Raw genomic sequence first — 14,432 nt, forward strand, 5'->3', positions numbered from 1 at the left:
GACATTTTAAAGCTGTTTAATAGAATAATAGTTACTGTAATAATAAATATTCATATTTTACATAATGGTTTTATTTTTTTGAGATTCGGTCTTGCCATGAAGTCCAGACTGGCCTTGAACTCATGGCAATCCTCCTGCCTCAGCCTCCTCAGTTTATGATTTAAATAAGTCTATTTCTCTTCCTTCTTTCCTTCCTTCCTTCATAACATGGTAGGCAAATACTTTACCACTGAACCTCAATCCCTGATTTTTTAAAAAATGTATTTTAATACAAGGTCTACAGTCTACAAGGTCTCACTACGCAGATCAGACTCATAGTGATCCTCCTGTTTTCAGCCTCCCAAGCGCTGGGATTACAGGCATTCACTACTGTTGTATGTTACCGGTCGGTGCCGAAAGAAATGCCGAGAAGACCTGATGAATGTAGCTTCAGAGGTCTCACTGAGATTAGTCTCTCCAAGTGAGCCCAGAGCCTCAGAAGCATCTCACATTTATTCAGGAGTAAAGGCAGACTAAGGAATGTGCATAATTACCTATGTGAATACAAACTACTATCTCTATTGACTTCCACCATTTGCCTAACACTAGGTTCACACAAATGCTAGCCGATAACATCCCAAGCAAGGGATCAAAGGACAGGGCTCCTGCAGGAGAAGCTGTTATCTGCTGCCTTGGGTCCCAGCTTGCTGGGAATTTGCAAACAGACAGCAACCCTCCTCAGGCTCAGTCCAGTGTTCCCTGCTCTCTTGGGACATCAGGCTTTTGTCTCAGAACTATATCTCTACACGCTACCATGCCCAGTCTTAGTCACTATCTCAGCAAGCCCCTGGGGTGGGCTGGCATGGCAAGCCAGGGATTGAACCCTGGTCCCTGAGTCTGCTGAGCTATCTTGCTGGCCCTCAGACTTCTTCTTCTTCCCCCTCCCCTCCCCCTCCCCCTCCCCTCCCCCACTATGCTTGGCTGAATAATAATAATAATATAAGTCAGGTATTTATTTATTTGTACTGCGAATTGAACTCAGGACCTTGTGCTTGCCAGGCAGGCTGGGCTTGAACTTGTAGTCCTGCTTCCTCAGCCCCCCAGAGTCATGGGATGGCAGGTGTGCACCATCACGCCCAGCTTGAGAATGTCATAGATGTAGGTTGAGTGGAATGGAGGGAAGGGAGCAGCCGATGGGGAGGAGGAATATTCATGGTGCCTCTTGGGAAGGATAAAGATTTTCTAAGAATTCAGGCTGTGTCTCTTTTTGCCATTTTTCTTCCCGTTTCTGCTTGTTGTCATAGCAGCCGTCGACTGTCATGAAGCTCGAGCAGGAATCCTCTAGGGACAGCGTGCAGGGCCAGACTGCAAGACAGCCCTACGCTGGCAGGTCTGTGAGAATGACGCTAGAGTGGACTCAGCAGAGGTGACCCTTCTTCCCTTGGTGACAGCGTGTCCGCCATGGCCTCGCCGGGCTGAGTCCAGGCCCAGGCAGGCAGCAAGCTGCCTCCCCTCCAGGCCCTGGAGAACCCGTGTCCTGTCCTGACGCTCTTGGTGTGTGGTCCCTTCCTCCATTTGCAGAGCCAGGCACACAGCATCTTTTTGACCCTTCCACTATGGTCACATCTCTTTTTTATTACGACTGGAAATGGTTCTCTGCTTTTTAAAATTTAAGAGAAATAAAAGGGCCAGGGAGACAGCTCAGCTGCATAAGCGTCTGACTTGCGCAAGGTCCCAAGTTTGATCCCTGGTACTGCCAAAAAAAAAAAGACATAAAAGTCACATATTCTACAATTTGGTTGTGCATGTTCTCGTGTGTGTGTGTGTGTGTGTGTGTGTGTGTGTGTGTGTGTGTATGGAACCTAGAGCATTTGCACTAAGCCCCATCCCCAACCCTTCTTTTACTTTTTATTTCAAGATGGGATCTCTGAGAGTCACTAAATTGCCCCGGCTGGGCTCACACTTAAGATCTGCCTGCCTCAGCCTCCCGGGGAGTGGGGAATCACAGGCATGCTTGTATAATGTTCTGAGGCGCTGCCTGGCTGGTCCTCGCAGCTGCCGCCTGCTGTCGCACTCCTGCAGTGAACCAGAGCAGCTCCTCTCTCTCTGTATTGCGTTCTCCCCAGTTACTGGTGTTTTCTTGTTTCTTTTTGTCCCTTTTTGTGGTGCTGGGGCACATGTCATTCTCTGTGCTTCCAGGAAGCCAGGACAGAGGGTGTTGCCTATGCGGCCCAGGGACAGCCTGTGGTGACACCGGACCTGCCCTCCCGGCTGCCCTTGTGGGAAGTGGAGCTAACCTGCGGGCCACCAGGAGACTCAGGACCATCCTACTGTCCTGCATATCCCAGGAGGATTCCTGCTGTCTGGCACCTTGATGGCTGACAGTTGCCAGGACAACAGGAAGAAACCAGAAAACATTAAAAGAAAGCAACGCCTGAATTTTAGAAAATTTCCACAGGCCTAGCTTTTTTTTTTTTTTAAGACAGGGTCTCACAAAGTTACCCAGACTGGTTTGGAACTTCTCATCCTCCTGCTTCAGCCTCGCAGGGTGCTGGGATTATAGGTATCTGCCACTCAGAACTTCTGGATATATTGTTTTGTGTTTTGTTTTGTTTTGTTTGTTTGTTTGTTTTCAGAGACAGGCTCTCACTTTGTATATCAGGCTAGCCTGAAACTCACAGCAACCCTCCTGCCTCAGCTTTCTGAGTGCTGGGATTACAGGCGTGCATCACCTTACCCGGCTCATTTCTGTTTTGCCACCCTAGTGGTGCATGGGTAATCCCAGCTCTCAGGAGGCAGGAGGGTCTCTGTGAGTTCAAGCCAGCCTGAGCCATATAGTGAGACCCTGTCTCAAAAAGAAAAAAGGAAAGAAAAAAATTCTCTCTCTCTCTCTCTTTTTTTTTTTTGAGACAGGATTCGATATATAGCTTATGTTGGCCTTGAACGCACAGTTATCTTCCTGCCACAGCGTCCTGGCTGCTGGGATTACAGAAATGCACCACCATGCTGGGCTAGGACTTCTTCTAAGGACTTTTACTAAGAATAAAAATATTGGTGCTACCTGACTGGTTTAGTCCTACAATCTCAAGAGGGAAAGGATCAAAGCTGGTAACACGCCAACGTCTAGGACTAGAAGAGAATCAATTCTTTGTGTTTGTTTGTTTATTTTTGCAGAACCGGGGATTGAACTCAGGCCCTTGTGCTTGCCAGGGAAGCACTTACTCCACTGAGCCATCTCCCTGGGCCCAAGAGAATCAATTCTTATGAAGCCTCAGACATAATTTTTGATCAAAGAGACAGTGGTATTTGTTCATATTTTAATTTCTTTGGTAGTGCTAGGATGGAACTGGGGCTTCTTCCAGGCTAACACGGGGGCATAAAGAGCCCCACCATCACCCCATTTCTGCAGATTTCCTGAATGTCTGGCTTGGTAGAACACAGCTGGATTCTCTTTTTCCCTCCCTCCCTTTTTCCCACAGTCCTGCGGATTGAACCCTGGGCCTTCACCTTAAGCTCCATCTGCAGCCTCTTTTCTATACATTTTGTAACAAGGTCTTGCTAAGTCACTAGATTGCCAGGCTTGACTCCAACTTGTGACCCTCCTGTCTCAGCCTTCTGAGTGCTAAGAATCCTGCCTGCACCACACTTGGTCAGCCTGTTTCTAGAGGTGGTTTTTCTTGATAGTGGGTAGGAAATCCTGCTACTCAGAGAGAGGGAGAAAGGCAAAAGGAGGCTTGGGGTTGTCTTTTCTGAGACTAATCGGTGTTCCTCCTGCCCACACTCTGGACACCTCCAGGGTTATGAACTGTTCTCCTGCCTCCTGCACTCTATTAAAATGTGTTGATCCTGCCCTTTGGGAAAATTTTTGCATGTGATTTTGACATTGGGGACCCTCTGAAAGGATTCCGGGGTCCTGACCCCTGGGGAAGCCCCTGGTTCAGAGCGCTGGCCGTGGCTGGGTGCTGTGGCTCCCTGAATGAAAACCACGAACACTGGAGCCAGCACCCGAGCCTGATGCCCAGAGAGGCAGGAAGGACTCCTGGAGCCTCTGGCACCCTGCAGAGACTTGGATTTTGGAATTCTGGCTCATTCTGTGATTTGAAGCCCCAGGGTGGCACCACTTGTCACTCATGAGAATAAAATCCTGCCGGCTCCCCACATCCAGGGGCCTATCTCTGCTCACCAGGGTGCCTGTGTGACTCTCCAAGCCTTCTAATCACTCCTACTGCTGCGTCCTCCTTGCCCAGGTGGTCAGTGAGAGAGAGAGCATTTTGAAAGCCTAGGTCAGGCATGGGCCGCTCTCTGAATCCTCCAGGTCCCTTCCCCATTTGCATTAAATGAAACCCAATGCTTCCATCTGTCTCCTACCTTGGAGGCCCCCCTGAATCCCATAACCCCTCCCCCAGTACTCTGTGGTAAAGATGGCTGCAGTTGCTCCTTAATTGCTTCAGATCTTCTCATTGGAGGAGACAGAAAGTTTTTCATTGTATGGATTCGAGACAGTGCTCAGTGTGCCTGGCATGGCTGAGCGGCCCATGTGGGATAATCACAGTAGAAACACTCACCAGTGTGGTCCCCCTTGGCTGGCCGGCCTTTTCCTCCTACTCTGGCTGGACTTCTGCCCTGGATCTTTCTGGGCCTCAGTTTCCCCATTTGGCAGCTGGGCAGGATGACTGAAGCTGTGATCTAAGAGTCTTACAGATGCAGGAAAGCCCAGCTTCTGGGCTTTGCCTCTGGCCCAGTTCTCTCGGGACTTCAGCGACAGTGGCGTCTGCACAGGTAAGGCCCAGAGGCTCTGGATCCGTCTTAGGCTGGGGCAGAGACCTGAGCACCCAACACCCTAGCATTAAACAGTGACTGTTTTGTCTTGTCACATAGCGTGGGCTCCGCAGACCGAAAATGCTCAGCACAGGCAAATCCAGAGAGCACTTGTGGGTGCTGGTGCTGGGAGAAGACGGGGCACCCGCGCATGGGGCTGGATGGGGCTTCCTTTGGGGAGATGGAATGTTCTGGAACTCTAATTAGAGTTCAGGTGGTGGCTGCCAGACACTGTGAGTATATGAACTGTATCTAATGGCAAATTTTACGTTTTGTGTATTTCATCACAATAAAAAAAGAGATGACACTAAAATAGTGATTATCTAGATTCCTGAGCTGATTGGTGGACCCTTTACCTTTTGGTTCTGAAGAAAGTCACCCACGGAAGTGCGCGCCCAGCTGTGCGTGGCTGGAGAGTGCCCGTCATACCAGCTGCTGGGGAGGCTGAGGCAGGAAGACCCCAAGTTGGAGCCCAGCCTGGGCAACCTAGTAACTTAGTGAGAACTTACCTCAAATTAAGACATAAAGAGCTAAAGACGCAGTTCCACACCCAGGACTGGAAAAGAAAAGAGGACCAGATCTTCCTTCTCACTTATGATTTATTCACCTCCCATAAAGCCCACCAGACCCCCTGGAGAGGGCACCTCCCCGTCAGGACAGCCACCATCATGATCATTTCTGTGTTTAATTAAAAACTGAAGAACTGGCCCGGAAGGGTAGGTATGCAGGGTGCCACTCTGGGGAAGGCTGAAGGCCACACCCCACAGGTCCCAAGAGGAAACCACCATCCCTTTACAATGTCGGCTTGGGGTCCTCCGCCTTTTGCCCCCAAATATCCCTAGATGCAAATCTATGACAATGGCGATTTTTGGATGGTGACGCAGCAGTCACCTCGGAGCGATGGCCCTTGCACAAACCCACGTAGACCGCTCAGGCCTATGCTGCCCACTGCACTCTCTACTGTCTGCGGCTGCTGGTGGTCCAGAAGGCCCTGCCTGGCCTGTCCCTCGCCATGGGATACAGGTGGTCCCACGAAGTTTCCTGGGGGGCAGAAGTTTCAGTTCTTGGTCCAAAAAAGGTCCATGGGGCACAGTGTGCCTGGGGCCGCCCAAGGACAAGCCATGGTGGCCGCAGCTGGTGTCTGGCGGACAACCCCCTCCTCCTGCCTGTCATGGGCAGGTTATGGTCACCGTGTGTTGCCACTGATGGAGGCCACTCACATCTGACAGGCGATGGTCACCATCATGAGTGACAGAGGGGCTCTGGGTGACATGAAGGAGGGACAGGTGTAGAGATGCGGGGCCTCTGGGGCAGCCTCAGCCTCTGGAACCCAAGACACCCTCTCTGCCTTTGTCCTTTAACATTTGGGAAACACACACTACACATTACAAAGCTGCCCCCAGACTGCCCAAGTGTTTGGCCTCTTCAGGCCACACGGGGACCCATGGTGCTCCTGGCACTGCCTGGTGGCCGTCATGGGATTCCCAGTCCCAGCCGCTCAGTGTCCTTGCTCTTCTCCGGGCGGGAGCCCCAGACTTGTGCAGCAGGACATGGAGACCCCCATTCTGCATTCTTGCAACTGGGCACTGACTGCTACCAGCTGTTGCCCACAGCTGGGGAAACCCAAGACTTGTCCCTTTGTGTCCCAAGTCCTGAGCATCGGCTAATGCTCACAGAGCTCAGCTACAGGCAGCAAGCTGGGGGCCTGGAGAGCATGCCACGCAGGTTTTGATCAAAACAGAGACACCGGCCTGAAGGAGCCTGCAAACACCACCTGGCCTTTTCTTAAATGCCCCTGCAGATGGCGAGCTCACTGCTTGTAGAGGCCCGTGACGGCCTCGGGCCCCATAGCAACAGCCTGTCTTTTTCTTTTTGAGCTTTTGAGACAAGTCTCACTATGTAGTTCAAGCTGACTTCCAACTCACTCTATAGGCCAGACTGGTCTCAAGCTCGCAGCAATCCTCCTGCCTCAGCCTCCCGAGTGCTGGGAGGACAGAGGTTCCAGTCTGAAGTGCAGAGGCCCACTGCATCCGGCCCGTTGGGATTTATTTTCCAAAGTGATCTGAGACACTCCTGCCTGCAGCATCCTGTGTCCTCCTCAGGCAGTGTCTACCTTCCCAGGACGACCCTATTTCAGAAACAGCTTCTTTGGCCTGTGCTCTGGGTGCACCCTGACCTGGCACTGGGGCTGTGGCAGGTGTCACTCAGGCTGGCCCTGGGCTGTGGCATTCAAGGGAAAGGGGCTCAGGAGTGTTCAAGGAGGAGGCCAGGGCATTGGCTGATCACTCTTATTTATACCACTGGCTAGATGAAAGTAGGTGTCCTTAAAGGTGACAGGGACGGTCAGGTCACAGACCAGGGGTGTGAATTTGGGACACAAGGTAGAGGCTGTGTCCCAAGACACAGTCCTGCTTGGGACCAAGTTCCCAGGGCTGAGGGCCAGGCGGGGGACACATTCCGGGAGGGAAGGCACGGGGAGGAGCCCGGACCGGCTGTGCTAGAGGGCGCCTGTAGCTCCGGACAGACGGGTGATTGCAACAGAGGGCTTGGGAGCCTTGTGTCCCGAGCTGTCCTGCAGCCGCGGCTGGGGACAGCAGCAAGGTCACCAGGGCCTCACAGGCCTACGTGGGTCCCCTCCTTGGTTGTGATCTCACCAGTGAGGACACAGGGAGGGTCAAGAACCGGGTCCTTTTCCAGAGCATGCTAAAACCACATTGTTTCAAAAAGTTTCTGAGCCACTAAAAAGGACACTGGATGTCAGAGGTGGATGGAGGAGACCGATCCTCTGGGACAATCAGGACTCAGGATGAGGTGAGATGAGTGCTGGGGCCAGAGGGCATCTGACGGAGGTTTCTTGGCATCTGGAATCTTCTTTCGAGCCCTTCTCTTGGATCTGGCCACCTCAGGACATGCTGGAGGGGAGAGACACAGGCAGAGAGGGGACTGGGACTTTCTTAACAAGAGGAAATGCTCTTCCACATACGTGGCATCCAGAGAATTAGGGCCACAAACGGGCACACGCTCTCAATAGCAGAAGCGGGGCCTGCTTTTCGAGGCTGGACACCTGTCACCTGCCTACCCAGGGGGACACTCATGGTAACTCCCTCTTGGGGCCCAGCAGAACAGGCCCTGGGGGCTCCTGTCCTCAGCTTGGAGGGAATCTTCAAACCAGCCAGCCAGCCATCCACCCACTGAACCACCTACCCTTCCATCCACCCACCCACCCACCCACCCATCCACTCATTCATCCCCCTCAAATTCTTCCTTTTGCCTCTTTAATCTCCTGAAGCGCAGTTTCATCCTCCCCCCACCCACAGGGGCCCCAACTGAGGCTCTCATTCTGCCAACTTTCGCCCAGGGTGCAGCTGCCTGTGCTTGGGCTCATGGGCTCATCTGCAGGGTGTGGGCTCACTGGTCCTTTCCCAAATGGGCCGGGGAGATGGCTCAGTAGAATAAGCACTTCCCCAGCAAGCACAGGGGCCTGAGTTCAATCCCTGGTTCCACAAAAACAAACAAACAAACAAACAAAAACAAAAACAGAACTACTTAGGAACTGGCTTCTTCTCAGTGTGCCAGGGAAGGGACGGGACCAGTTTTATACCATTCTTGATGTTTATTTCTCAGCATGGGGCTTCCTGGGCCTCGTGGGGCTGTCAGGCACCAGGCCAGGCAGTGACAGATGTGCAGAATAGCATGTGGCCAAGGATTAGCTTGTGCCTTCTAAGGTAAGGCTTGGCCTCGGTCGGGCTCCCGGAAATAATTACTATAGCCTTGGGATATCCTGTTGGATAAAACTTTACGTGGGGACTGTGGCTCACACCAGACGGTGTAAGACACGAGAGCAAAATATATGGTGGCTTTAAATTTAAAAACAAAACATTTATTACAGCCCATGAACATGTCACCACAGATCTCCCTCAAAATCTACACTCTTACTTTTTTAAAAATTGTTTGTTTTTTGCAGTACTGGGGATTGAACTCAGGACCTTGCACTTGCCAAGCATTCTACTGAGCTATCGCCCCAGCCTGCACTCTTCCTTTGAACACTTATCCCACAGTTCTGGCCACTTTCTGCAGCAGTTCTGGAGCCCGCTTTCCTCAGTGTCTTTATGAGATATGATCAAAAATCCAATGAAAGCTGCTGCCAAGGGCCATCTGACAGAAAGGAGCTCGTAAATGCATGACGGAGTCCTCGCTCACCCTAGTCACCAGATCTGGCACCACGCAACTTTGGTTCTGCTCCAAAGTCCAGAAGTCCGTGGAAGGGAAATGTTTTCAGAGGACTCAAGACATCGAGGCAGCAGGACAGTGTAACCCAAGAAAACTCAGGTTTCCAGAGCTGCTTCAGAAAGTGGTGGGAACGATGGGATAAGCATGCCTGCAGGGGGTGCTGAGGAGGATTCATGGCAGTGTCTTACTGCAATACATTTCTGGAAATTTAAATATTCACTGTATTTTTCAGTCACATTGTATGCTGACGAAGTGATTTACCATGGAACTTGGGTCCAAGGTATCTTCAGGGGCCCTGTCTATGCAACAGCACCCCCTGGAGTTGTGCAGGACAAGCTGATGGGTTGTGATAACCACTGCTCCCCTGGTACATTGTCTCCCACGCCCAGGAAGCCATGAGACAGTTATCCAGGGATAGGACCCATTGCATCATTTCTTTTTTTTTTTTGGCGGAACCGGGGATTGAACTCAGGCCCCTGCACTTGCCAGAGAAGCACTTATTCCACTGAGCCATCTCCCCGGCCCCTCACTGCATCATTTCTGAAAGGCCCTTGCATCACACATACCTTGTTTCCTGGTCCTCTGTGGCAGGAGCAGACCTGTGAGAGAGGGAAGACCACTCAGATTTACTTGCCCATTTTGAAGGAAGGGGACATTTTCCACCTGTTAGCGGAGGCTGTTGAGCCCCACGAGGGCTGATACCACTTTGTCCTGGTCTGGTATGAAGCGGGTGTCAGTGAGCATCAGCTGCGTAACAAATAAGCCAGGATGGACAGTTGTGAGAAAGCCAACCAAGGCCCTTTACTGCCAGATGCAAAATGAAACCACTAAGTTGCTCAGTCTGCGGAGCATGGAAAGGCTGAGTCTGCACACTGGGGTTTGGATAAAGATCCCTTTCCAGAACCTTCCTCTGCATCTGAGAGCAGAATGTGTTCTCCTACGCAAGCTGGATGCACAGAGAAGGAAGACAGAACTTCAGGGGATCCTGAGGACAGAAGCGGCTAAAGGACAGCATGTCCTTTTGGGATGGCAGAATGTTCTAGAAGTAGATGGTGGTGTTGATTATACAGTATTATGAATGTACCAAATGCTCCCTGTACTGTCCACTTTTGCTTTTATCTTTTTGAGCAGGGTCCAACTATGTAGCCCAGCCTGACCTCAAACTCACAGCAATCCTCCCGCCTTAGCCTCCTGAGTGCTTGGATTACAGGTGTGTGCCATTCAGGTTATTTTCTCCTCCTCAACCAGGTCCTATCTTCTTCCCCTTAGGACATGGCAGCTCCTGGTGGCTGTCACCTTCTAACCTATGGTCACCTGCGTGCTTACCTGTCTTCCTCTAGCGCTGCCTCCGGCTTTTCTTCAGACCTGGGCAGGACAAACTCTGGCTGGGGCCTGGAGCTGTGGACAAAGCCAGGTGACAGGAGGTGGCCTGCCGTCCTGGGCTGGGGCCTCTGGGCTGCCACTAGCCTCTCTGGTCGCTTGGCCAGAGGCCTAAGAACTGTTTGGAGAGGTTTTGTTTTTTTTGGCGGGGGGGTGTTGCTGTTGTTATACTGGGGCAAGGAAGCCAGGCGTATTCAACACCTAGCTATACCCGGCCATTTTTATTCTATTCTGAGACAGGGCTATGGAGGACCATCTGGACGACTTTCCTTGAAAAAAGAGCAATCATTTCCATTTGGCTAAACCTGGCCCCGTTTCCACACACCGCTGTGTGCAGAGCTGATGAGGGCTTGCCCTTATCCCTTCCGTTGGCTTTAAGCAATGCAAACTGGTCCAGATATGGAGTCTGCGAAGCAAGGCGACAGGGCAGTGTTTCCTCACCCGCAAAGCTTGGCCCAAAAATGCATGGGCTGGGCCAGACTGAGAGCAGTGCCTCTATGCTGTCCCCTGGGATTGAGCCTTGAGGTAAGAGGCTATGACTTCCCAGGGCATAAAAGATTATGCCTCCGAGCTGAAGCATGGACCCCAAAACATTAGATGCCCCTTCAGTTGTGTCTTGCGGGTTACTCTCCCTGAAGATCCTTCTCTCCGCATACTGCAGAGGAGCCCTGGGCCCCCTACCCAGCCAGCGCACAGCGCTCCCCATTTCCCGCATTCTCACGCTCATCCTCAGAGCCACTCCTTTCTTCACAAATCAATAGAACTCGGGTTTGGCCTTTGTTCCAGCTAGCCATCATCGTGGCTGGGCTTAGGACCCTTTGGTCCCCACAACTACACGTATGCCTGTGTCTTTATTCTCCCTGTGGGTTCTGCTGGAAGTGATAGCTCAGAATTAATTCACTAGAATTCCAGTAACTTCTCCACAGGCTTACAAATTTAAACTTCCCAGACCATGATGAGGACTGGGAAGGGCTCTCTCTATGGGTCTTGTTAAACTGCCCAGGTTGGGCTCAAACTTGTAATCCTCCTGTCTCAGCCTCCTTTGAGCTGGGATTACAGGCCACCATGCCCTGTGGTAAGAGCTTGTTTTTATGAATAGTTTTCTTGGTACACAGTTGTGCCAGTTCACTTCCAGCTACATCAGGGGGCCATCAGACAGCCATGAGCCACCTGTGGGACGTCACTGGTCCCTGCTGAGCAGAGACACTGGGGACCCCTGTGTCCCCAGGACAGCCCGGCTCAGCCCCCAAGTAGCTGTTCCCAGAGCCCAGCGTGCACTGACCTCTCTCTCCTGGCTCGGATTCTTTCTTCTTCATACCTGAAAGAGAGGAGAAGGTGTCAGACTCCGCCCACCACCTCCTGCGGCAGGCGCACTTCCTGGGGACCTTCCTTCCCTTCGGAGCAGAGAGCGATGTCAGCTCACACAGCAGCCTGTGGAGCAAGGAGAAAAGCTCGCCGCGGCTTGGACAGCTGGGCTTGCTCCCCTGGGCAGGGAAGTTCTGGCTTCTTGGCATGGCACAACATCCATGCAGAGAAGGAGTGGACAGCTGCCCTGCCACGCATTTGTCCCCAGGGCCACAGCACTGTGCCTGGAGAGGGCTGAGATGGTCAGCGTGTTTGATTTTTTTTTTTGTTGTTTTTTTTTTGAGACAGGATCTCGCTGTGGAATCCAGGCTGGCCCAGGGCTCAAAGCGATCCTCTTGCCTCAGCCTCCTGAGCACCAGAGGACTTGTGTACACCACCAGGCCCAGCTCTGAAATGGTCGATTTTATGTTCTGCAGGAAACAGTGGAGAGGGTTTCAGGATGTTCTTCAGGATAAGAAAGCGCCAGAGATAGCTCCTGTCTCACCCCTAGCCCGGGGAAGAACCCCTCGGAGGGTGAGCTCCCAGAGCCTCACTGTTGGCCTCGGTGGGGGCAGGGGGCCCGGGGGCATCAGGGCAGGGACTGCCCGGCCACTCACTGCAGGACACAATCTGGAATCTGCACGTGCTCCATGGGGATGAGCTGCTCCAGTTCCTCCAGGCTGTGCACATACTGGATCTTACTGATGAACTTGACGCTGGTGGGAGAGAGGTGTGAGGGCAGCCGCCACGCAGCCTCAACCACACCCAGAGGGCCACGGAACCCCAGACGCTAGCACCTGAGCCCCAGCCTCCCGTCCTACCCTGGGAATGAGGACTACAATCCTTCTTGCTTGGGGCAACAGAGTGACAGTCCTGAGTTATTTTTGTTGTTTGTTTTTGGGTTGTTGGGGACAGAACTCAGGGACCCTCCACATTGCTAGGCAAACACTATACCCTTGAGCAACACCCACAGGGCACTGAACCTAAAGGTGGCCTTGGGGACACCTAGCTCCCACATGCATTGGGTCCTTGCACTACTGAGCCCTGGAGGTGGATGGGGCCCCTCACAGGTGACGCCTCTGGGGGACATAATGGCCCCAGCACAGCATCTGCAGCTGGTGGAGCCTGGCTCACCTCTGAGGGAGGGTGGAGGCCGGGACCTTGCTGGGTGACCTGGGGGTCGCCTCTGCGCTGCATTCACTCATGTGTAGATGAGCGTGTGAGCAAGGGCATTGACCTCCCAGGGCAGTAGATGTAAATATTAAAAAGGGCCAGCATTCAAAGGTTGGGGGCTACGGTGTGCACCTATTGTCCCAGCTGCTCGGGGGGCTGAGGCAGGAGGAATAATTGAGCACAGCCTGGCGACACAGTGGGACCCCCTCCCCCAAGGCATTCAGTAGGTGAGAGCCAGTTTCGGCCCCCCTCCCCGTACTGGGATCGAACCCAGGGCCTCTGCCCTGAGCCGCCCCTAAGCCTTTTCTATTTGGAGCCAGGGTCTCACTGAGTTGCTGAGACTGGGCTCAAGCTCGCAGTCCTGCCTCAGCTTTCAGAGTTGCTGAGATGACAGACATGCACTACTGCACCTGGTTTTTCTGGGCTTATGTCTTTAGCACATTGAATTTTGCCTGGAGTTCAGCCCTTGGGGTCAGACTTGGTATTCCCTGTGGCATCTTTATGTCGGCCCTCTGAGACTTGCAGTTGGGGAGCATTTTTCATTGTGCATTTCCAGATTGGTGGCACTCAATACATGGATAATATTTAAGACGGCTTAAGGCAGTAATGCCTCTGTATGCCACAGAAGCTGCCAGTGCACCAAAACACATCCAGGTCCACACCATGGCCTGCACTGGCCCAGGCTCCTTGGCTCCTAGGCTCACCTGATGAAGGGCCGGGAGATGGCCAGCACGGTCCGGATGAACCAGGAGGGGTGAACGATGATCAAGGACTTCAGATTTTTCCGCAATCTGTGTGGGGCACAGAGGGAGCCAGATGTCTCCTAGGGCCGGCCTCGGGGAGGATGAGGCCAGGAGGGGCAGGAGCAGGAATGGAGGGCCACACGCCACCATTCGTCACTCATGCCAGCATCTCCAGCCCTGTTAGGCATTTTGTGAATTCTCACTAGGTTGCTAAGTTTCTCAGGCTGGGCTTAAACTTGCGATTCTCCTGCCTCAGCCTCTCAGAGTGCTGGTCAAATCTCTACCCTGCTGCAGGAGTTCTAAGGCCCATAAAGGGTGAAGATACAGCCATTCTGTCCCTACGAGCCCATAGCAGGTAGGGAGGGAAGGACCCTTGCAGCAGAGCGAGTGGACCAGGTAGTCAGGATTTAGAGCAGCTGACACTATAATGTTGCTATCTAGGGACAGAAAAGGGGCCGAAATGGTCTTCAAGCCTCTCCTGACCTAAGTGCACAGATGTGCTGGCTCAGCCAACTTTAAAATTATTCTGTGAACCAGAACTTGAAACAAATGGACTTCGTGGACATATACAGAGTGTTCCACCCAAACACAGCTGAATACACACTTTTTTCAGCTGCACATGGGTCATTTTCTAAAATAGACCACATACTGGTCCATAGGTAATGCTTAAGTATATGTAAGAAAACAGAAATTATCCCATGCACATTATCTGACCACAGTGCAATGAAACTGGAAATAAATGACAAAAGAAACCAGAAAAAACCC

At 52.3% G+C, this 14,432-nt stretch overlaps 1 protein-coding gene across 1 annotated transcript in view; it reads right to left on the bottom strand.

Annotated features, from left to right (window-relative positions):
* Positions 1-7,699: 7,699 nt before the first annotated feature.
* Atcay (ATCAY, caytaxin) overlaps positions 7,700-14,432 on the bottom strand; it is a 28,268-nt gene continuing 21,535 nt past the window's right edge. The window contains exons 7-12 of the mRNA XM_004632705.1: positions 13,629-13,715; positions 12,369-12,467; positions 11,690-11,725; positions 10,354-10,425; positions 9,594-9,626; positions 7,700-7,709 (exon numbers count right to left, since the gene is read on the bottom strand). Of these exons, the coding sequence (XP_004632762.1) occupies positions 7,700-7,709; positions 9,594-9,626; positions 10,354-10,425; positions 11,690-11,725; positions 12,369-12,467; positions 13,629-13,715 (337 nt within the window). The remainder of the gene's footprint in view (positions 7,710-9,593; positions 9,627-10,353; positions 10,426-11,689; positions 11,726-12,368; positions 12,468-13,628; positions 13,716-14,432) is intronic.

The sequence above is a fragment of the Octodon degus genome, unplaced genomic scaffold (genome assembly GCF_000260255.1).
Source record: "Octodon degus isolate 3935 unplaced genomic scaffold, OctDeg1.0 scaffold00050, whole genome shotgun sequence".
Lineage (NCBI taxonomy): Eukaryota > Metazoa > Chordata > Mammalia > Rodentia > Octodontidae > Octodon > Octodon degus.